The sequence below is a fragment of the Anas platyrhynchos genome, chromosome 6 (assembly GCF_047663525.1).
Source record: "Anas platyrhynchos isolate ZD024472 breed Pekin duck chromosome 6, IASCAAS_PekinDuck_T2T, whole genome shotgun sequence".
Taxonomy (NCBI): domain Eukaryota; kingdom Metazoa; phylum Chordata; class Aves; order Anseriformes; family Anatidae; genus Anas; species Anas platyrhynchos.
In genome coordinates this window covers 26024062-26048280 of record NC_092592.1, presented here as the reverse complement: position 1 = coordinate 26048280, position 24219 = coordinate 26024062, and the positions used below count along the sequence as shown (strand labels likewise).

The window sequence follows — 24219 nt, the reverse complement described above, 5'->3', positions numbered from 1 at the left end:
TTTATTACATAAGGACACTATTATAAAAAGTACTGTGAAGTGCATGATCAAAGTCATGGAATAATTTCTATTCTGTCAACGAGCAACAAGAACAGGACCTTTCAACCTGAAAAGATATAACATGGGAGATAAGACAGCTGTGTAGCATCATGAATGATAAAGAGATGATAAATAGGGAACCTATCCACCATGGCCTTTTCCAACACAAGTAATCGGGGGCCTCAAATGAAACAAAGACTTTACTTCATGCATTGTGCAGAAGAATTTTGCAGTAGGACATGGTGAATAGTAAAACTATTCAAACTCGAAAAGTGAATGAACAAATTCATTAAAGAAAAATATTCTAGGCTTCTTAAACCAATAGACACTACCACTGGCTTAGGGGATATCTAAAATGTGACTCTTTGGAGGCTGACTTTGCTGGAAGAGCGTAAGTATACGGCTACTTGTTCATACACTTTTTTCTAGACATCTGCTATTGAATGCTGCCAGAGACAAAAATCAAGTCAGCCATTCTGCTGCAAACCTTGCTTATGTGGAAAGTACAAACTGCCATAACTCTAACGCATTTACTACAAATTAGATACAGGGGGCATGTGAGAAGACTGAAATCAGACACATTTTATTCAGTCCCTCTGTATTGTCTTTTATTATACGTCAAATCTAAGACACAAAACTTCATGTTGATTCAATGACTTTTTCATCAAGTGGTTTCTCATGTATAATAGCTCAGCTTAACCTTCATTTAATAGTTTTTCATCTCTAATCTATTATTAAGAAGTCAAAATCTCTAATAATTATGATCCCTGATCCCTATTATTAAAGAGATCCCAGTTCATATTCAAAATCTGATCACAGGGCAATAAAACCTCTCTGGTTCCTTTAATCTATGCTGACATTCTTATTTCTTTTCAGACTATATTATTACTGAAAATAACATTTTTATTTCTGCCTTTTGAGAACCCTCACCCAGACTGATATGCTATAGATTTCTCTTTTTAATGTGATATTCAATTGCATGTTCAGCTAACCTTAAACTCAGAAGATTATTTCCACAGATACTATTCATCAGAAGTATCCATCAAAACATCATTCAAAAAATGCCTACTGCTAATGTATAAAAGACTCTTAAGAACTTTAAGTTCTTAAGCAATAGTGTGGGAAGAAAAGAAAGAAAAATATAACTGCAGACAAACCAACAGCTTCATCTACGTGTTTGTTTGTTTATTTGTTTGTTTTCTCATGTTGAACTGTGTAGTGTTGCATGTCCTCCAACAATTCCCATGGGTCATGATTAATTGCAGATGTTAATAAGAAAAAATATCCTAGTATGAGAACGTGGTTAGATGTTATCAAACAAGTTACACTGACTTTCCTGACTGCTACCTCAACCATGAGACCAAGGAGGAAAACAAAACAATAGAACTACTGATGAGAGTCAAGAATTATCGTAGCAACTTTTCTAGAAAAATCTACCACACTGTATTAGTTACAGTAACTGTCCTGAACTGCCTGTCAAGGCGCTTGTGATAAGGCTAAGTTCTCTACAGCTTTTGTTTCACAGAGGAATAGTGTATATTTTATCACCTGGAGTACAGTGTCTTTCGCTCCCTCTATGCTTATTTTATTTTGCTTTCCACTTTGTACATATTCCACTTGGTATAAATAGTCTTCGTTAAGGCAAGTAAGTTAACCAGGGCAACCAGAAGAGAAGACAAGTCACGAGCATCTCAAATCACTTGGATACAGTTGGTCACTTATGCTGGCAAAAACTACCCAAGCCTGTATTAAAGCCCCAAGTCCAAATAACACGGGACAGGTGTCTGAACATGAATCTGGTAACCTTACAGGGCAATGCCCTACCACTCAATTAATGATTGCTTTTAGCAGGTGATTTTCTCTTTCTTTACTAAAACAAAAACTGATCCTTTAAAAAAAAAAAAAAAAAAAAAAAAAAACCACTATGTGAATTTTGCCCATGTTTGACTTCATTTTACATGAAATCATTTTACAGAAATGTTTATGAATGCTCAAGTGGTGATTGCAATGGAGTGCTGATGTAAGAGGTGTTTATGGCTGAGTGTGGATCATAGACCCAATTTACACAATGGAGAGAGTTCTTTAGTCTTGTGGTTTTCTTTACAGTGCAGTTAAGACCCCAGCCCACAAGGGTCCGGAATCTGGGATTCTTCTCGGGTAGATCGCACTGCCCAAAGAAAACATATCAACAAATATGCTGCTGAAATACTTTTTAAGAAACATTTTTTTTAAGTAAAATAATGCTGTTCCTGGGATCAGATTGGGATTTATTTTCAGAAGCAACAGGCACTTCCTATTTCCCATGCTCTATATTTGTTCACAATTAAAAGCCCAAGTTATTAAATTATAAATATATATATACATTACAGACTTCTGTAATCATAAGGAACATTTTGTCCACATCAATTTATTTTAACATGTTAGAAGAAGACTGTATATATGGAAGATTCCAATCTACTTGGGTTTGTTGTGTTTTTTGGTTTTGTTGTTTTGTGTTTTTGTTTGTTTGTTTGTTTTTTTCTAAGTAGCATGCTGTATCCATGGAATGTATCCAATTAATATTTAATTGGGTGAAATCTTACAACTGCTGCAGGATGACTTTTATGGCGCAGTTAACCAAAGTATTTTTGTTAGTAACTAACAAAATTATTAACAAAATTAACAAACAGTGTTTGTTAATGTATAGTTTAATAGGGTATTAATCTTTTCAAGAGTATTACCTACAAGATCGAATACAAAACCCTTGCTTTGTTTGATACAATGTGCACAGATTAATCCATTAACATACTCTATTTTGACATAAAATTATAGGAATACAGGAAACAAGAATAATGAAAATGGTACTGTTATTTTCCACGTACCAGTAATTGTGAAACTTAATTACAGAAGAAAACAGCCCCTTCTGTCTGCCTTGCTGGTCACAATGGAGAAACGAGATCGTGATGTGGCCAAGGCTAAATCAGGGTTCTGCTGCTCACAGGTTGATGGAGCATATGCAGACCTGTTTTACAGACTGCTGGGTTCCTCTTCCCACACAGTAACGGGACCAGCTGTGTGCTGTTTACGTGACACCATTTGTGGTTTACAATAGGGGTTACTTGTAACAAAAACATGCACTTTGTGCTACTTTGGAGGGAAATCTTGACCGTGAAGCTTCAATTTCAAAGGGAGCATTCATAACGTTATTTTAGATGCTCTAAGTCCTGTGGATAGCAAATAAATGTCGGGTCTAATGAAAATAAAGTCGATAATCAGTTTGAAAAATCCCATTTATTTAGCAACCGGTGAGGGGGGGACGCGAGGCACGGGGGGCACGCAGGGCCTTCAGCACGCCCGTGAGGCGAGGAAACCGCTCGGCCGAGGCAGCTCCAGGGCCACACCGGCTGTAAACACCCCGGCCGCCAGGCAACGCTGCCGCCCCGGCCCTTCGCCCTCCGCCCGGGGACCGGTCCCGGCACCCGCTCGCCCCGGGCGGCCGCAGCGGGCACTGCGGCGGGCGCGCCCCTCAGGGCCCACCGCAACGCCGCCGCCCTGTCTCCGAGAGCTCGCCGCAACCGCGGAGCACGGGGCTCCGGAGGACTCGCCGGCATCGGCGGCCGGTGCCCGGTGTCGTCCCGGGTCGCGGCGGGGCGGAGGGCGAGGCGGGCGCCGCCGCAGGAGGGGCGGGAGCCGCCGCAGTGAGGCGGCGGCGGGCCGCGTTGCCATGGCAGCACTGCCCCAGCCGAGGGCTTAGGCGGGCGGCGGCAGCGGGCCGAAGGGAGAGGCAGGGGGCGCCCCGCGGCCGGGCCCCGCCGGGAGGAGAAGGGGTTAAAGCGGGCGGGCGAGCGCGGCGCCGCGGGGGTCGCCGCCGGGGGCAGCCCGCAGGCAGCCCGCAGGCGGGCGTGGGGATGTGCCACGGCGGGGGCCGTGCTCTGGGTGCGCGGCGGGGCTGAGGAGGCGAAGCCTCTGCTCCCTCCCCGGGCGGAATGGAGGCCGTGGGCGCTGCGGAGGATGGGTTTTATGAGGAGGAGGAGGAGGTGACCTGCTACGACTTCGAGCCTCTGCCGACGCTGCTGGAGGACGAGGTGAGTGCGGCAGGGTGGGGGCAGCCCCACGGCGGGGCCGGGGGCACCGCAGACACGGCTGTAGGTGCTGCTGTGCCCATCGCGGCTCCCTCCTGCCCGGTGAGCCCAGCTGGGCTTGGTCCATCCCCATCCACCTTCTGCACACAACGGCAAAGTCATGGTCCTCCAGGATGGGGTGCCTCGTAATCCCTGTTGCGGCTGTGGGGTAGCTCTGCAGTTGTGAAGTGTTCCCTTATAGTACCTAATAAATTGCAATTTATTAAATGGGCAAAAGTGTTTCCAGTGGCCACCAGCTTGATATTCATACAGCCATTTCTTATTGCCCTTTGTAAAAAGGCCTTTGTCAGGAAAAAAAAAAACATAAAAAAGCTTTTAAATATTTATTGTGCCAAATAACCTGTAGCTAAGTCTGGTTCTGTAATCAAATTTATCTGGACATGTTTTGTTTTGCGCTTTTTTTTTTTTTTTTTTTTTTTTGCTCCTGCTTGCTTCCACAATATGTTCCTTACCCCTCAGTGAATGTTTGGATGAAATGGTAAGTTGTGTAAACTCTGAAGTCAAAGTTTGGAGAACCGTATGTGAGTTGCTTCCTCCCCAGACCAGCCTTTGTAGTCTTGCTTATTTGGTGTTTCAAGAACCCCAGGAATGTGTGTTTGAAAATAAGAAGTCCCTTCCAACCTCCATAAGCCATCTAATGGCTCAGTAGTTTCACCCTTCTGGTATTAACTGACTTTTCTAGTCTTAATCCAGAGTCCACTCTTATAAATCAAATGTGTACTCTTCCTTCATCATCTGTAGTACTCACTGCAGTAGGCCCTTTCAGACTGGCACATGCAAAATACAGAAGGCAGGTGGCAGTGGCCTCCCCTTTACACATAAGCTTAAATACTTCAATACAAATACTGAGTATTTGCTCAGGATGGAAGAAGGCTGAGGGTCAAATCTTCCTTCTGTAGGAGGAAGACCTGAGCCCATTTCTCTCAGCTGCTTAACATATACTTTGATTGTAGATTTCCACCAGCCCCTTCTGTTTAATTACTCCAGGTACATGAATATTTTCAATATTCTTGTTGAAAAAACAAACATGACCTTCTTCAAATCTGATGAACGTACTGAATGACGTTTGCTGTCTTATCCGTGACTCTAGAATAGATTGTTTTGAAGCTTGTATAAACTATGTTGACAAAAAGGTGCCAGGAAGCTGTGAATGCTGAGGTACCTACTTAGATGCTTAGTCACTGAGTGGAGCCTGTGCTTCTCATTGCTTTATGTGGTGAGGCCGGTGTCTGATGTATGTGGTTTATAGAAGCCAACATGTGAAGCTGGATGCTGCCTGAGCAAATGAATAGGAAATAGAGGGAATGATGTATTTAAAATATGTTTATTTACCAAGACTTTCTTGGTCTAAAACTCCTTGATTTATTTTTTTTTTAAGAAGCTGTCTGTGGCCAATTAATTTTTCTCTTCCACTTTTCTCTGCTTTATTACATATACTACTGAACTGTGTTTTATACTTTTTGAAGAAAATACAAGGGAAAACTGAAATCTAAAGGGAGTAATTAAAATATTGTCTGAACAGCTAACTTTTTCTAGTTATCATGCGGTAAATGGCTTTTTCAGGTATCTTCTGCTGATCATGAGACAAGTGAGGAAGGCTTCTGCCTCTATGTAACAAAGACTCTAGTTTTCCTGTAAGTCTTCAGTGGACCACAATGTTGCAGTCATGGCTTTCCAGAAGCTCCAGCTTGCCAGAAACTGCTTTGTTATGGTCTTAAAGCCACGTCTTAAATACACGTCTCAGTATTTTCAAACCCTCATTCTCTAACAAGGTGCTGCTTTGCTGCAGTAGATCAAGATAGTGCAGCCATTTGAGAAATACAGTTTCCATAAAATAAATAACTTCATGTCCTGAAACCTTCCTCCTTGGAAGGACACAAAGGTTTCTTGAGTGGTTGTTTGCCTTTTAGTTGTTGTTGTTTTGCTTTGTTTTTGATTTGTTTTTGTTTTCTAATCTTCACCCATACATCCATTGCTGATGAAAGCCACTGAACATGAGCTCAGCTTTCTTTATTGCTTTGTTTTGTTTTACCTAACTTTCTCTTTACCTGGAAGGAAGATAAATTTGTTTGACATGAGATCATCATCCTTCATTTAGTCCCCAAAACAAAGATGGTTTTGTATGTTTAAACTACATATATCATTGCTAATGATCAGTATCAGCTCTAGAGCTCAACCTGAAAGCTTGACTCAAAAGGAAGTCAAGTCCTGATCGTGACTGCACCTTGACATTGAGGCTGTCTTAAAGTTTGCAGTTGTTAGGTGTTTATTATAGTACCTCTAAATTAAGCCTTTCTTGTCCATATGCACAGCTGAGACTCATGTTTTTGCATCTTGATTAATGAAACATTCATTGCAGTTTTGGCAAATGTAACCATGTCACCTAGGTATCCAGCTTGGATGATCCTAGAAACATTAAAAATTAAAAATAATTACCGGTTCATTGCTTTGATCACAGATGATATATTTTTTTTTTTCCATGAAGTTATGATAAGCAGTTTGTCATCCTGTGCCAAGCCTGTCCTCATCCTTTCAGCTTGATCAGCTTCAAAGCCTTATGACTTGTGGTCCAGCTCCTCGTCATGTGCTTATGTTTTCACATATAAGAACCCCTGTGCTGCCTTCATGCTTGACAGAAGTTTCTCATAAAGATGTGCAAAGTTTCCTCATCCATCCTCAAAATCTGATGACAGTGTTGCACATAAGGTTCTGAGCACAGCGCAGAGAAGAAGAAATCTGTTTTTTCACTTACCTGAGTTGTATGGGTTTTTGCTCTTCCTTGTTATATAGGACTGAACTCGGAGGGTTGAAGGTCTGTGATTAGTGCTTGAAAGCATTGTGATAATAACAGCCATTAGTGAACCAATCCCCCTGTAGGTTGGCAAAAATTACAGTATTTAATCTAGAAGTTAAGGTTCCCAAATAGTAATAAGCATGATTTATTTCCCTTTTTTTTTTTTTTTTTTTTCTTATAAGTATTAAGTATTGTACTTTAGACTGAAAACCAAAATTTTGGACTAAGGATTGGCTTTTTTTTTTTTTTAAGAATGTGGTGAATGTAGTACTTTATTCTCCAAAAGACATGCCAACAAACTGTTACCCCATCTGTAAATGGTAATCCAGATTTTATTGATATTGTCCAGTAATGAGGTACATAAATTAAGTTATAACTGTATTTTTCAAGTTTCATCTCCAGGATTAAAACTTTAAACCACTACAACTCAGTTTCCATTTCAGAACTCTAGAATATCTCGTGCTATTATGCTGACCAAGGGAGAGTTTATTTTCTGTGTTCTAAGTAATGAGCGTTTGTCTTCAATTCAAGGTATACTTATAGTTCAGAAGTAAAGTCTTTAATCTTAATTACTATTTATAAATTAATGACAAATAACATAGTTAATAATGTATATAATGTTAATAAAGTATAGCTTTGCTACAAAGTAGCTTCTGTAGATATTTCTATTTTTCTGTTTGCTTATTTTTCTTTACTGAAGGAATTGGCGTTTTGGTTGTTTTTATGCTTTTGTCATGCCTTTAAATTCATGGAAATTTTACTTCTGTAGCTACAGGTAACGTATTAGTATTCTAAAAACGGACAAAAAATGCTCAGCTGCTTGCGTTATTTCTGAATGTCTTGACCAGAAGAGCTACATTTGAGCTGCATTTTTATTTATTTTTTTGGAAACAAACTTTTTATAGCCTTGCTGTAATGAAATGGTCAAAGGAAGCTGAGGTACAGTTTCAGGTAGTAATTTAGAACCAAGTCTGTATGCTGTTTTGATCACAAGAACATTGGGAATAATGGATAAGTCTAGGACAACTAAAATGTTTCTATTTTAAGTCAAAGAACACTTTTCCTGCAGGAATTTTGACTTTTGAGGCTTTATTAAATGGTCTACACCACTAAACTTCACAACAGCGTCATTTTTAAGACATGCCAGTTTAGAGGGTACTTGTTCACTGTTAGGAAAAACTGCTGTGAAGAGAATTTAAAAGTAGTTTATCCAGGGGCACCTGGGACAATTTAAGAGAGACATGGATTAAACAAAATATTTTGATTTAGTCTCACTGCTTTTACCTCTGAATGACGTGTTTCCCTAACTTTGATGCGGTGTTTATGTAACTCCCTAGTAAGTCTCTTTTTGGTGTTAACATACTGTGATACCTTTGTTCAGGTTAAGTATGCCTCTTAGAGACAAACTGTAAGAGCAACATTATTTTCTTTGTGTTCTCAGGGTGTTAATTGCTGTCCTAGAAAGTCTGAGAAGTTGCTGGAAACATTAGTTGTAGCCAATTGTGTCAAATGTAATCTATGATACTCAAAGTAATGTCATGAAATGCGAAGTAATTTATGAATTCGTGTCTTGGCAGGAGAATGTGTCCCTTGCTGATATTTTGTCACTGCGGGATAGCTGTCTTACTGAGCAAGATATTTGGGCAATCTGCCTGGAGTGTTGCCATTCTCTGAAGAGCATTGCCCATTCTGCAATCTTCCAGACACTCTGCATCACTCCTGACACACTGGCTTTTAACACCAATGGCAATGTATGCTTCATGGAACAACTCAGTGGTAAGTATTTGTGTTTCCAGGCAATTTGTTTTAAAACTGTGGAAACTCATTCTGAGAGGCTGTAGGAAAGCATTATATTTTATTCTTCAGACTTGTAATTAAAGAAAAAAAAACTTTAAATGGGTTAATATAGTATGAAATTATATGCTTAGTTTTGTGATTGATAGGCTTTTATGAGCTTGATTAGAAGACTCTTCCCAGTTATTTTAAAAGATTTATCCAGTATTTCCATTTTGAACACAGGTTATGTGTTGCTGTATCTAGGTGCCCATGTCTTTACTTTTGCAAAGCACATTCTTGGTTTTGCCTCTTTTAGTTCTTTTCATTTTATGGTTGTGTTGTATTTCCAGAAAAATCTGACACTGTAGCTTGATGGTTGTGGCCATAGAGGATGGGGAATTTTAGTGATGTTTGCTGCTAGAAAGGAAAATTCTCTTGAATATTTTTGAGTTGTGATTTTAAATTCAACAAGGTTAGTGAGTGACTGGAGAATGATTTTGAAGTGTTAAATACCATTATGCAGTAGCATGTAAGATCTTCAGGTATGGTAAGAGATTAATTAAGGGAGGAGGGAGGAAGGCTTCAAAACATGGCTTCTGATTTCAGTGTAGACCAAAAAAAAAAAAGCCCATATTGTTTTTCAAATTTCACGTGACGCATCTCAAGCATCTTTGTCTTGAGCCTGCTAGGAATGTTGTGAAACAAACAAAAAAGCTCTTATTTTGTAGTCTTTTTTAAATTATGCCAGCTTGCATGTAGAAGAACTGTTTTAGACCATACATACTCTATTCAGGTATTTGTTATGTTTTCTTTAATCTAACTTATTTTGAAATCTAAGTGTTCATTCTTTTCATAAAAAAACTAGATCACATTAGAAAAAAGATAATTTTGCAACATGAATATTAGTTATGTTCTTTAGAGTTAAATATTGTATTTCAAGTAAGCATGTAACAAATACTGTTCATAAATATAAAGATTTTTTTCATTATTATTGTGGTATTTGTGTTGCAGTTAGATTACTCAAATATATTTGAACTTTTAGTTCTACATTAAAAGGGTAGCATGGAATTAATTTCCTTTGGTTTAAAGAGGTCATCATAACTTGAAATTTGGTGGAGGGGTAAGCTTTGTATTCATAAGGACATTAAAAAAAAAAAAAAAAACTTGTTGAAGGGGGTAAATTTAATGGGTGAAAAACACCCTAATCTAAGATTTTTTTGTTTGCAGCTTAGAAAGGAGGAAAAAAATTACTTCCTTCATAAATGTTTTAGTTCAATTGAATAGCTGGCAAACAATTGATCCAGGAATTTGCCCTATTCAAGTATTTAAAATATGTGAGAATATAATAATGAGAATTCCTATGCAAAGCAAATGACATACAAAAATTTTGTTCTCTGAAGTCATGTTAGTCTCTAATGACTTTTCATTAGTTCTGTTTAAATAAAGTTGTGTTTTTCCTAGAAATGCAAAAACTTGTGTATATTCTATTTTCATCCTCCCCTGTGCCCTTGGGTTTTTCTCTTCCCCTTTCCCTCAAATATTGTTACGATTACAGTTTGCTAGATAGGCCCTTCTGGAAGTTGTCTTTTTTGCTTCCTCATAGTTGCTGCTTATGCATTTCATTTTCCAGAAGAAAATGATAACCTCTGGACTTGCTTGCCAGCACAAAAAAATGAGCAGCCTGTCACCTTTGCTTTTGCAAAGTTCTGCTTCCTGCAGGTTCTGTGGCGCTAAGGAAAGTGACAAACATCCAATAGCTCTGATATCTTCTTGTCTGTTCAAATCAAGCAAATCTCTGTTTTAAACTTTATTATAAAAGAATATGGTGAGCTTTACTGGTGATTAAAAACTATACAGTTGTACAGCCTTTAAACTGTTCTCTAGAAAGAAGGGGTAGAAGGTAGCTGTAATATATAAATATGTAAAACAAGTCTTCTAGCATATTTCTGAGCTTACTGTATTCACAATGTGAGTTTTGCATTTTACTTCTAAAATACAGACATAAAGTTGTTTTCAGTCAGACACTTTTTTAATCCTTTAGTGTTTTTGACTGGGTTCATGCAATGTCCACATAGTGTGTGGACATTGCTGCCGCATCCAAGCATGCATGTAACATCAGTTTCTCTTAGGAAGTTTCTTCCGTCTCTTCAGTCAGTAGTGACTGCTGCAGTAGCTCAGTTCTCTGCTAGGCAGCACACAAATGGGGGATGTATTTCCTCCAACTGTTAATGTAATTAACACACGCCACAGCTGAGCCACACAAGCTGGTAACTTGGTCCAAGCATAAAGGTTTGAAGACATGTAAGAAGTGGTTAGGTTTGGTAAATGTATTCCTTTGGGAAATAGTGTCTTCTGACGGACAGTTTGAAAATGGCATTTTAGTTTACTTATGGTACTAGAAACATGAATGACAAGTTCTTTATAGATCAGATATGAGTGAACCAAAATACTGCTAAATACAGTTTTTCATATCAGATAAGAATGTGCCTTATATGCTAATAATGCAAGTTTTTTTTTAATACAACTATTAATTTCTAATCTAATACATTTCCTTTTCCTTTCAAAGATGATCCAGAGGGTGCCTTTGTTCCACCAGAATTTGATATCACCGGTAACACTTTTGAGGCAAGTTCATAAGTTTCTGTAAATAGTGGGGTTCGATCATCTTTAATATTTCCATAGTACCAAATGCTCAAATAGTACCAAATGCATTCTCAATGTACAATCCTAACACATTTAAAGATTATGAATTGTGCTGTTTTAGGAACATGGTGTGTGTTTTATAGAAATAAAAAATAAACTTAAGTGTTTTTACAGAAAATTAATATTTTGTTCACTGACTGTTAAAGTCTGAGAAGCTATTTTGACTGTATAACATGTCTTAAACCACAGCTGGTTTATATTACGTTCACTGGTATCCTTCACTGGTTATATTTGCTTGTTTGGGGACTAGCCATGAACTTTTATGATTAAATATAAAATTTATTTCCTATCCTCTTCAGTAAAATAATTCATGGAAGGGTAATCAGCAGTATTATCTTTGATTTAATGAAGAAACAAATGACTATCTGTTGCTTCGTAATGCACAAATGCTCTACATTGTTAAATTAAATTAGATTTAAATTGTTTATACTAATTCATTAGCCTCCCAAGTCAACCACCTCATTGCATACTGCAAGAGTGCTTACTTGCTTAGTATCTATGCTTTTTTAATACATTATTTTTTGTGGCATGTATTTTTAGATAGAACATGGTGCTAATTAAAGCATTTGAATTATTGTCATTCACAGTATAGAAGAATTTAGTCTGCATCTTCATTGTTCAACACAAAAACCTTCTACTTTTCATAATTTTCTTCTTCATAGTCATTTTTATAATCCTCTGTGTTGCCTAAGGGGAAAAAGGGTAAGTGAACCTTGGAATTGTATAGCACTGCAAGTATGATGGGAATGATAAGGCGGAGGAGAAGAGAAATAAAATCAGAATATGAAGTAGCAAAGTCTTTGAAGTTCAGGGATGTGACATTTTTCCTGTTGCTGTTAATGTAGTTATATAGGTCATCTATCAAATTTTGAATTTGAATTTTTTTTTCACTCAATTTCCTGCCCCATTCCCAAGCTGGTGTGTTTTGTTTTGTTTTTTTCTTGGGGCTAGGGAGTTGGTCAGGGAGGGTTTTTAGGAGGGAACTGGCATTTTATGTAAACATAAAAAACGCAGTAGTCGTCATATGCAGATGTGTTTGAGAAAAGCAAGTTCTAAAGTGACCCAAAGGTGACTATTTCTTTGTTTCTTTGCTTTTGTTATACATCTGAAGCTGCAGTTAAAAGCTTCTGGGGAAAATATGTTCTCCATGCTTTGTCCCTCAATGAGTCTCTAAGACTCAAGACAAAGACACTTAAAAGATTTGTGGAGTTATTTACTCCTCTGGAAAACTTGCATTTTTTTCCCCCCTTTCTCTGCATCTAGGAGTTGCTGAACCTCTGATATTGCATGTAGCAAATAGATGCACTGAAATAGATTCTAAGGCTAAGGACAAAGTGAAATGGGAATTTGGGAAGACTGTAGGAATACAAAATCACATGAAACTTTAGTTCTGTCTGATATACAAGGCCATTGTATTCCTCTTGGGCAAAACTCATCTGCATACAGGTTCATTTTTTATTTTTAAAATTTTCTCTTATGGCAGTTCGTACAAGCCTGTTAAGCTTCATTGAATCCTAATACCAACACAGCACAAACAACAATTACACAGTCAAGGAAGGCAGTTTTGAGTCAGGAGTGGCTCTGAACATTGACTCTTGCTTTCTTTGCAAAGGTTGATGAAAGTACCTGAAGGTATATATTTAAATGGAAGAGGAGCAGTGACAACCTGTTCTTGTCTGTTGTGAAATGAGATAAGGGCTGGGTACGCTGATTTCTGTCCACTTCCCGTATTTCTTCAGCAAGTTGAGGAGCCTTGCAAAGCAGAAGACCAGTGCTACAGGACTGTCCTGTTGCCTCAGCTGTTTTCCATTGACCAAGCTAGTGCAATGCACAAGACTGAAAAGCCAGTGCTTTTCCCTTTGAGGCAGGAGGTGTATTGTTTTACTCTGGAATTTGTGTGCCTCTTGTCAGACAGCTGAGGGATTCTGAGCATTCATGGAAGTTTCAAAGCTTTACTTCCTGCTGCTTGTAGATTTTGGTTCACTTATATAAGTGCTTGATCAGATTTTGCCAGGGATCCACACTGACTTCAACTTGCTGTTGCAGCTTCTAAGACCTGCAGTAGGTTAATCCTTTTGTCACTAGTTCTACAATACTGTAAAATATTGTAGTCTTTCCAAGTTATTTTTTTCTTGCTGCTAATACTTCAAGTTCTTCTGTTTTTCAAAGGTATTTATACTTTTGCCTGTCCCCTCACCTTCTATTATGCAATAGTGGAATACCTCTGATGTCTAAATGCACCTCTGTGAGGAAACTCTAGGCATTGTTGCTTTCATGGTATTATAAGATTCTTTGCACTATACCAATAAGCTGGATTTCTTATAGAGGCATGAAATCTTGTGTTACTGCTTGCTCCTTCCTTGGTAATTACCTTGCTTAGTTGTACTTTGTTGAAGGATCGTTTCTGCAGCTGTTTGGTATGCTTTGTTGAGACCAATGGAAAGTAGTGTTTATATTGAAACTATTAAATTTCAATATAAAGAGAAGAAATGAGTATTGGAACTACTAATTATTTTCATTGTGGTCTGTGACAGCTGTTACTCTGGTGTCAAAAGCTCAACAGATTTAAAATACTTGTTAGCCAGAGGTTTTACTTGATTTGAGCATGACCTATTTTGTGGGTTAAAAAATGGAAGTGTACAGTGAGGTTTGTATAGCTACTGGATGACTTCTTCCTCTTCAAACTCTTCAAATCTTTTAAATAAAGCTACAGTTTTTTCAACAAGAGATGTTTTGTTTCCTCCTTTGTGAATTACTGATCCAGACCTCTAATGGAATTGTGACTCCAGTCTAATTAGTTACTAAACTTAGCTGGTACTCATAAGCACACACAGGAAACGAAATGCATTGCTGTCCTAGTGCCTGAAACAACACAATTAAAAATTTCAGTTTCTTGTGAGAATTTTGAATAACAAGAGATCTAAAGCTTGGTCCACAGGCCAATGCACAGGACTGAAAAGTGATTAATTTCACATGGTTTGTTTTAGACTTGCACTTTTTTCCTGACCTGCTCTGTGTTTGTCAAGGGGGGATAATAACACCAACTTAATAGTAGGAAGGTAAAAAAACTAGCTTTTCAAGGACTTGTCTATTCTACACCTGACACCAAAAACGACTGTTTAGAGAGAACGATGTTAAGTTCATTTTAATTATTTTCCTCTAACTGTGCTATAACCTTACATACTGTTGCTATTACAGTTGTGCCCCGGTAACTGTGCTGTTAAGGGTTGGTGATGCAAAGAGGGAGGGAAATAGGAGGACAAATGAGATAAATGGTTCTTCATTTCCTAGGAGATAAACTTTAGAGTTACAGTCCATACTGTAACTCCAAGAAGAGGTAGATTTCTCTACAGTACATTTTAGTATATTTTTCATTTTTATTACTAATGCATATGCAGGTATGCGGTGTGGTTGGGTTTGGTAAAAATCTTCTGGTGACTGAAGCTATTATCTGACTGCACAGATGTAAAGATCTGTTTTCTGCTTCTCCTCTAATTTGCTATAGCAAATACTGACTGCTTTTTTTGTTTTCACTGAACCTTGAGCTAAGTCAGCTAGAAATAAACATCTGAGTATAAAGGGCTAGCCTCACATTACGTAATGCTCTACTAGTGTGTTGCAGAGAGCAGTATAAAGTGAGCTTTTTTTTTTTTTTAAAAAAAGCACAGAGACTGAGATGCAAAAATACATATTTGAGGTTTCTTTTGAAATTGGCAATATTCTTTGCTTAGCAAATGATTCAGCTTCAGTATAAACTGATACAGAGTCTTGATTCCTAAATAGAAAAGCCTTTTCTTTAATCAAACTTTTTGTAATGAAAATGGTTTGGTTTTCTTTTTTTTTTTTTGCGCCCTGGGCAGTACAGTGTTAGACTTGTGAAGTTTGACCAATGGGAGGCACAACAGGAATAGTTAAATATTGGTGAGTTCATTAATAGCCTTAGTTCCATCACTATCACTACAATAGAAGTTTGCCTCAGGTTAAAAACATTGGCTGTCTCAAACCAGTTTCAAATAGCTAATTGTCTGTATCACAAAACTGCCATTGAGTCTGACACAGAGGTTCATTGATGCAGAACCCCACATTTCTAAGACATGAGTTTTCAGTGAGATGAAGGACTAATGTCTGCCATGTGTGAACTTGCATTTATAATCTTTTTAATAATATGGCTATTCAATTTTGCTTGTTCTAGGGAACCTCTATCAGAAATCAGTGAATTTTCAGTCATCTGTCTTTTTTATATCTAAAGCAGACTGGATAATGCTCCTATTTAATGACTTCTTCCATTATTTAGAGGTGATAAAATACAGTAGTTCTGAAAACTCAGTGTGCAGCAGGATTAAAGTTTTTCAGGGATGAAAGAACTGACAAAATGATATGGGGTTGAATACTGCCTTGAAGGGGGAATGGGGAAATATGGGATAGAGAATGGGAAGAAAGTGAAGTTCACAGTTCTGTTTTCTCATCTAGAACTTCTTGCTTTCTGCTATCATAGCAGAAGTGGGGCATGCTGATCTCTCAGCTGGGAGAGAATCAGAACTAGAAAAGGCTGAACACTGCCAGGCTCTGCTAGAATCTGACAGCTGTTGACTTGCAGTTCTCAGTGGATTATAGGTGATTTAGTCAAAAAAAAGAAAAGCCTTTGAGTGTTTCAACAACCTTAAAACTAAACAAAAGCCAGTTCTATGCAAACTGGTACAACTAATTCAAATAGGAAAAATAAACTAAGTATTTTGATTTGGTTTTGAAAAGTAAATAGTTAAGATTAATGTGTCTTATTCCTATGAAATGCGAAAAGGCAGTTGGATTGTTATATACTGTATAAATATTCTTGTAAGCATATAAACTCATGGTTCAAATGCCTAATGAAACCTACTGGTCTAGGGAGTAGATAAAATAAGGTTCAGGGTATATATATCGGTCCAACTAAAGAAAACTGAGCTGACGGTTTGGTACTGTAGTATTTCTCAATAGCTGATCATTACTGCTCAGGTCTCAGCTGTTGGTCCTTCTCTAAATTATAAAGCATTCTTTCCAACAAATCAGAACAGCAGAAGGTATAAAGGAAGTCTTGCTTTTGCCACTTCCCTGGCCTTTTAAAGCAGTGGCTTTGAATGCTATGAGATTATCGCTACGTTCTGTTCTTTCTTTAGCTCTGGGAGGGGAGGAAAAAAAAAGACTTTTTACCTATTCTTCTGGAGGGTTTTTTGGTTTTGTTTTTATCTGATGGGGAAATAAGTCTTTTGAAACAGCTTGTGCACTTTTTATTGCGTTCTACTTCCTTTAATCTCATGTAGCCTCCTTTGGAGACTAATTCTTCGTAACAGCAGAAAGGCTTCTCATCAGCAAATGGTAACTTTTCTCTTCCTGTAGTCTAAACCATTCTCTTTTCTGAATGTTATTTAAAACTGTCTTTTCCTTCAGTGACAAAAATAAATTACTTTTATTTGGTTATCTGGGCTTCTGCTGTGCTATAGAAGAGGAAATGAAATCTTCCTGCTCTTGCTTTTGCATCATTGGCCCAATTGAGGAAAAGTCAGGAACTTTATGATGAACAAATATTACCCTTTAGTTGCTTTACACAAAGAGCTAACCAAAAGAAGGAATATGAGACCAACAGGATTTTTTTTTTTTACAGGTGTCTTTTTTTGTTAGTGTTATATATAGAATCCCTTAAAATGTATAACTTGATTACCCCCAAAAAATATACAGCTAGTTGGTTAGTTTTGAAGTTGAGCTTGCAAAATTGTCATATCAGTCTTCTCTAACAGGTTTTTTGAGCCTATTGTCTCTAAATCTGAAATGCAACTTTTTAGACTTCTATTTTCATCAGGAGAAGTCTGTCTCATAGGCAGAAAAATTTCCTCAGAAGAAAAATAATGGAGTGTATAAATACCCTGCTCAATGAAAATGAGCAGTACTTTGTTTCTTCTTTATTAGGTTCTTATAAGTGGGCATTATTAAAGCTAATCTATCTGTAAGAGAAGACTCAGGGGAGACCTCATTATATGTCCTTACGATCAGCAATAACTTAACTTTCTATTGCACTTACCACTTATTTCCATAATTTACTCTTTAACACACTTTTATAATCATTTTGAGGTATAAGCCTGAGTCCTTAAAGACAACAAGACCTACAAAAATATTCCTCGTCATTACTTGATGTCAAAATATGTCTCACATGAATTCTATGTCAGTTTTACATGGTTATTTGGGTCATAAACAAAGATCCATGATAATTGCTAGTGTCTGGAGACTAAATATTTGTTATTGTTCCAGGGAATATGATTTTTTTTTTTAACTGTTTGTATATGTGTCACTTCACCAGAACATTTGTAAATACCTTCTTCCTGAAAAGTTCAGAAACTGGTTGATTTAGAATTAGATGGCAGAAGAGATTGTTTCATAATCTCCAGATGAAATTTTGAGACTATTTCAGTCTTCACTATGAGTTGAATGGTCATAGTTATCTCATTAGGCTACTTTAGATTTAGTTAACAGAGCCTTCAGGATTATGACAAAAGGTTTCCACCTACACATCATTTTCGTTAATTACAGCATTTCAAAGAGCAACTGAGAATGAACATACATTTAAAGTTAAGGATCTTGTCTCCTGGGAAGACCATTGTGAGTGGCTTAGACTTTCTCAGGTGACCACTGGAGCAGGTTTTGTTTAAACCTGTTAGTATATATTTGCTTCAGGATTCTTGAACATCCGAGCCCTTTCACCAAGTTACTAAAGTCAGGTGCTCCTTTCTCTCAATATGTTGTCATTAGGCAACAGGTGTTGCCACTTTATTTAGGGGTGCTGATTTAATCAGTTTGTCATTTTGGAAGAAGCCTGTGAGTGTAGTGTATGTGTTACACTTCCAATGTAAATTTCTTTGTGTGTGTGCAGGCTGTACAGTTCAAGTCATATCATAATTTACATCAGTTCTATACATCTTGTCTAATAGACAAGAAAGAGCAAGGTTTAATTCTGCAGAAAACATTCCCTTATGAAACTTCAACAAAAAAAACCTCCCTGTTTATCCTCCTCTGTTTACTTTCCTGATATACTATGAGTGCTACCTACTCATTTGCCATTTCTGTCACCTACAACTCTTGTGTGAAAATCCATGTTTTAAGGGAAAAAACAAGGTCTGAGATCAGAGGCAGTGATGCTCTTTGAATGTTGTCTCCCAAGATACTATGTGGTATGGTAAGTTCAGAAGTGTTTGGCCAGTTCTTTGCATCTGCAGTTCATTAAAGACCTTTATTCCTCCTAGAAAATTAGGAAGAATCTGTTCAGATTATTACTTAAAAGAACAACAAACTGGTTACTGTACAGCGACAACTACTTTGTGCCAGAATCCTGGTGTCAGTTCATGGCGTGATACGGGAACTTGGGGGATTATTCAAGTTTATTGGCTTATAGTGAGGTATCCTCCTTCAGTTATTTAGATCCAAAATGTGAAATAAGCATACCATGATAGGGTGTTGTGTGAATGGATTACTCATCTTGGTGACAGATTTTACCAGTAAGCAGTTTCTCTTAAGTTTAAGAAAAAAACAATATAATTGTTTAAACAAAACTTCAATAACTACAAATGACATTGCCATACAATGAAAATAAATCTTGTATTTTTGCAGTTGAGAGAAGATGGAAGTAGTCTGCTCAGCATGCATATAACAATTTCCCAGGTTTTCTTGTTTCTGTGCCTACAGGGAATAAATTGTGTTAGTTTGGTAAAATGACAAATGAATTACCTATGGCAGGTAACTTAAAAGTAAAGAGGTTAATGGCTGATAAATCACAAGGAGAACTGTGATATGTGAAACTCAGAATTTCAAAAGGAGTTTCTTAAACAATGAGATTTCTTAAGCTTTAAAGATAAATGTTTATAGCTTTTGCTTTTGCTATATAACCTCTCGGGTCTCCAAAGCTTTACTGTAATGCGTTCTCTTGCCTGTTATTATTACACTTCCACAGTCCTGCAGGAAAGCAGCCAATTGAAGTGCTATTCATCAGGGTTAGGGTGCTGGTCTTTGTGATTAAAGGAGGCTGAAGCTGGGATGGAAGCATAAGAAACATGTTCTTAATTTGCATCATCACCCTGCAAATACAAGAGAAATTTCATGAATGTAGCCATGAATGTAGATCTGTCAGCTCCTGTCTTTGTTCATTTATCTTAGTGTGACTTCTTAAAGTGAAATGGATGTTTGTAACAGTCACTGACAGTAGCTCAAGGTATATCTCAGTCTTCACTACAGTAGCTAGAGTAGCAGCCTCTTGAAACTTTGTGGTCCAGTTGAAAAGTTTATATTTTCTCTGAGTGTAGTTCTGGACTGACAGTATTATTTTTCAAACCCATCACTGCTATAGATACTGGAAGCTTGGTCTGTGGACAACAGTCACCTGTTTTATATAGTCATATAGAAAACCAAAACAGCTTTTAAAATAACATGCTTGCAGATAACATGGAGACTACTGTAAGCTTATAGTATTATGCTTTTAAAAAATAAAAAAATCTCCTATCAAAGAAGACCTCAAGAGACCTGAAAAGTGACTTGTATATTGCAACCTAAGGAGGTGATTAGAAGCAAGTCAAAAACTATACTTTAAAAATCCTTAAAGTCCTAAAAAAAAATTAGCAAGAACTGTAAACTCTGGTAAGCTAAAGGAGAAGAAAATGGAACAAGGTGGGCCAAAAAATAAAATTGAACAGAAGTCTTAAAAAAAAAACCAAAAAAAGAACCTATTAAACACAAGAAGCTGCATAGAGTCTGTAAGTCAGCAGATGGACAAAGGTGTAAAATAATGATTCAAAGAAAGGTTCCAACTGCAATTTTTCTTCATAGTGAACTATCAAAACTTTTGCTTAAATCAGAGTTTCAATTGAATAGACTACTGACCATATTGATGAAACTAGCAGTAAAATAAATTTCCAAGACCAGATGGTAAAACAGCATTCATAAAAGAAGTAATTACTTATGGTAATATTCTTAAGCCTGGAAGAGGATTCCCTGAGGGAGAGTTTTATGCTAGAAATCTGCGAAATCTTCCACCTCAGCAGACATGGATTATTTGCCAGCCCTCATTGTTGCCTCTCATTTTTTCATTTTTGAGATGAACGTAGGTAGATTTAAAACTAAACATGAGGAATTACTTCTTTGTATTTTCAAAAATTTTCACAGTTAAACCAGGTTGCAAAATTACTGTGTGTGGATAAAGCTTAGACAAATTTATGGAGGAAATGTCTTTTTCTGAACTGTAACAGAAAAGAAGTCCTCAACTACAAAACAGTGAGATTAGGGTGATGTACTAAATAAGGTTTCCTCAGTTCAAAATGAATGGCATAACTAGAGGAAACAAGAAGTAAAAGCATAGTAAAATTTAGTAAAAAAAAAAAAAAAAAAAAAAAAAAAAAAAAAAACTAATAAATTCAGTCATAGTATGTGATAAGTGCATTTAGATTTTGATTGGATCATTTCTCCTCAAGTTGTAGCATTGCTTTTTAGATGATTGCATCAGCAAAGTCTTGTGTTTTTGCAGCATAAACTGATTACCTGACATTTGCTTAATAACATATTAAAACATGAAGGTGTTTAGTTGTTAGGTCAATAAAAAGGCAATTTGAGACGTGGAATAAATGCTAATCTCAGTTTGTGAGCCGTTTATTTGAGAAGAATCTGGCCTGTGATTGCATTTTGTTGTCCAGTTTTCTGAAATCTTTTGCAGAAGAACTTTTTCAGGTAAGACTAGGTAGGAACTAAGTTAAAAGGGATAAATTGCAAGTATAGCATCGATTTAAAATATTATTTTTCCAGCATTTGCTGCCAATTCAAGATTGAGTATATGTTTTGTGAGTAGTATACTGGTTTAGCACTTCTAGGACATTCTGCAGACTAATTATCTGCACATCCAAAGTGCTAAACGAACAAAATGCTAATATTAAACACTGCACTTTCCAGTAATTACAGTTTATGCAGAAAAGAGTTTTGTAATGAAGAGAAGTATTAAAAATATAATAGGCCCATTTCCCTTTAATTTTGTTGTTGAGGAATATTACTGTCTGACTTACTTTTGCATAAAAGATGTTTTAGAGTGAGTTGGCATATTGAAAAAGACATAAGTAAATATGAGATGCTTTCTCCTAGCAGTAATTTTGTTAAGCATTAGCTTGAATTTGTTTGTAAGACTTTGAGATTTATAACAACACTGAAGCTTTCACTTATGGAACCCTTAAATGATTTGAACTGTGACAGCAATCTCAATAAAATGGAAAAAAATAAAAATAAAAATGGTGCAAGGTAAAGTAAGGGTCATATATCAATGTCAAAACCAAGAATTGTTTTATTATTTTCCTGTAGCTTATCATTTAGTCAAAAATATTTTACAGCAAGCATCAATTCTATTATGGTCTTTCTTTCTCTGTTGATGACCTAAATTTCTGAATTCAGTGAAATTTCAATACAAAATATGAATGGACATTATTCATAATTACAATATCCTAAATGCTCATGTAGTTGCTATTCAAAAGCTCTTTTGTCAGCTTTTTTTCTGCATTGTTTGTCTGCAAGTCTGAGTTCCTATAGAAGCTTAGCTCTTGAGTTCTGCCAAGCAGTAATACAACAGGCTTCTGTCACACTCTGTGTGTAGGCTTGGAGCTTTTTCTTCCTCTCGTGATCTTTTGATTTGCAGATTTTTAAAATGAGAATGGATCATTATTATTCTGAGTTCACTTCCGGTAGTGGTCATAAAATAGCATGTAGCAAGCTAAATATCTTTTGTTTGGAATTGACAGAAGCCTTTTTGAATGTAGTTCACTCATAATATAAAATTTTAACATGATGCCAGATGTCCTCACCTTGAGCCTGAAGATTTTATTTACATATGTAGCATCTTTACCTTTTTGATTTTTTATCTTTTTTTTTGTCGTTGTTTTATTACTTTTGAGTCTTGCTACACCTTTGTCTCAGAAAACACTCTGGTATTAGAATACACCTACTACTCAAACTATATGAAGCCACATGTATGATTATCACCATCAAATCTTTTCTAACATACGAGCTCCCTTAGCCTGTTGCTGAGAAGATTTTCAGGACCTCAAATCATATCTGTGACTCTTCTTTCTGTTGCCATTTTGCTTTACGTGTAAATTATTTCCACAATGACTTTCCCATTAATGTGTACAGTGATGGTTTTATATATGATTTTTGTTACTTGGAGCTAAGTGTACACCCTACAACCAGATCTGGAGAACTGATTTTCTAATATAACTTCTTCCCTTTCTTCACACTTTTTCAAGTTGATAGAGTAGTGCGGTCTTCCCAGTATGGCCCAGGTATTTTCTGATACAAGTCAGACACAGTTTTTAGCTTGAAAGTCTCTTTAGGAATTGTGAAGAGAGGTGTGTGTTTGGTGTTTTGTTGTTGTTTGTCTGTCTTCCTTTTGGATTCTTCTTGAAATGCATTTTAGTTATCAGCTTCTGGAAATGTAGTATTCTTACCCCATAACATAAGTTTCTATAATTCATAAAGAATTCCCCTTAGCAGGGTTGAAGACTTCTCCCCTGATCCCCCAACCCCTCAATGAAGGAAGAAACCTTCACTTGGCACGCACTTGGCAGTGTTAAGTGGCACGACACCATTCTTGAATAATTAAAATTCATCACTTCTAATATAGTGCTTACTTTTGTTGTCTTCCAGGAGAAGGGAAGTTGTTTGCTGCCCATTTGTATTCATTTTCAACGTTTCTAAACACTAAAAATGTTTAGACTGTGAGATATTTTTTTTTCGCTGAGAATAGTCACTCCTATTGATCATTAAATATTTTTTACTTGTATTTGCTTTATTTATTGCATGTATCGTCTTGTGCTTCTTTCTCAGAAAGCAAAATTTTCTTCTTAAACAGTGTGGTAAGTGGAAGCAGCAGATTTGATGCATAAACTTGTGGAACACCCCACCTAGTGGATGATCACAAACTCATTTTCTCATTGATTCACTTTAGATACCAGGCTTAACTTTAAAGTTGGAAAACTTCTTTAGCTCATGAATACCTTAATAAAAGTAAAACGGGATGCTGTTTTTATATGAATAATGCTATATATTGAAACAGCATATCTATTCCTCTTTGTTCTTTTTATAACACGTCTGATGTGAATTTCTGGACACAGGTCTGGAAGACAAGGTGGTAGAGAACAGCTCAGCAGAAAGGGATCTGGGGGTGCTGGTTGACAGCAGGCTCAACATGAGTCAGCAGTGTGCCCTGGCAGCCAAGAAGACAAATGGCATTTTAGGATGCATTAAACACAACATAGCCAGCTGGTCAAACAAGGTGTTTCTGCTGCTATATTTAGTGTTGGTACAACCTCACCTAGATTATTGTGTGCACTATTGTGCGCAATATAAAGAAAGTATTTTCAGTTACTTGAAGGCATCCAGAGGAAGGTAACAAATCTGGAAGAAGGGCTGGAAAGCATGTCCTACAAGGACAGGCTAAGGACACCTGGGTTGTCTAGTCTGGAGAAAAGATGGCTCTGAGGTGACTTAACTGCTTCCTGAGGAGGGGAACTGCAGAGGGAGGTGCTGGTCTCTCCTATCTGGGAACTGATGATAGGAGACATGGGAATGGCACAAAGCTGCACCAGGGAAGATTCAGATTGGACATTAAGATTTTTTTTTAATTTATTTATTTATTTTTTTTTTTACTGTGAGGATGATCAAATGCTGGAACAGGCTTCCTCGTGAGGTAGTTGATTTCCTATGCCTGTCTGTTCATGAGAGATTTGAACAACTCCCTCA

The 24219-nt window shown here is 37.0% G+C and overlaps 1 protein-coding gene across 7 annotated transcripts in view; it reads left to right on the top strand.

Moving 5' to 3' along the window:
- Positions 1–3323: 3323 nt before the first annotated feature.
- The window catches only part of KNDC1 (kinase non-catalytic C-lobe domain containing 1), a 62758-nt gene continuing 41862 nt past the window's right edge, over positions 3324–24219 (top strand). For 2 of the 7 annotated variants that reach the window (XM_027460149.3, XM_027460148.3), the window contains exons 1-3: positions 3326–4103; positions 8532–8730; positions 11297–11355. In XM_027460149.3, coding sequence (XP_027315950.3) covers positions 4005–4103; positions 8532–8730; positions 11297–11355 — 357 coding nt within the window. In that variant the 5' untranslated portion in view covers positions 3326–4004. Of the gene's footprint in view, positions 4104–8531; positions 8731–11296; positions 11356–12020; positions 12136–12916; positions 14161–24219 lie in introns of those variants that run through there. The other 5 variants (XR_011810082.1, XR_011810081.1, XR_011810079.1 and 2 more) reach the window with 5 other exon arrangements.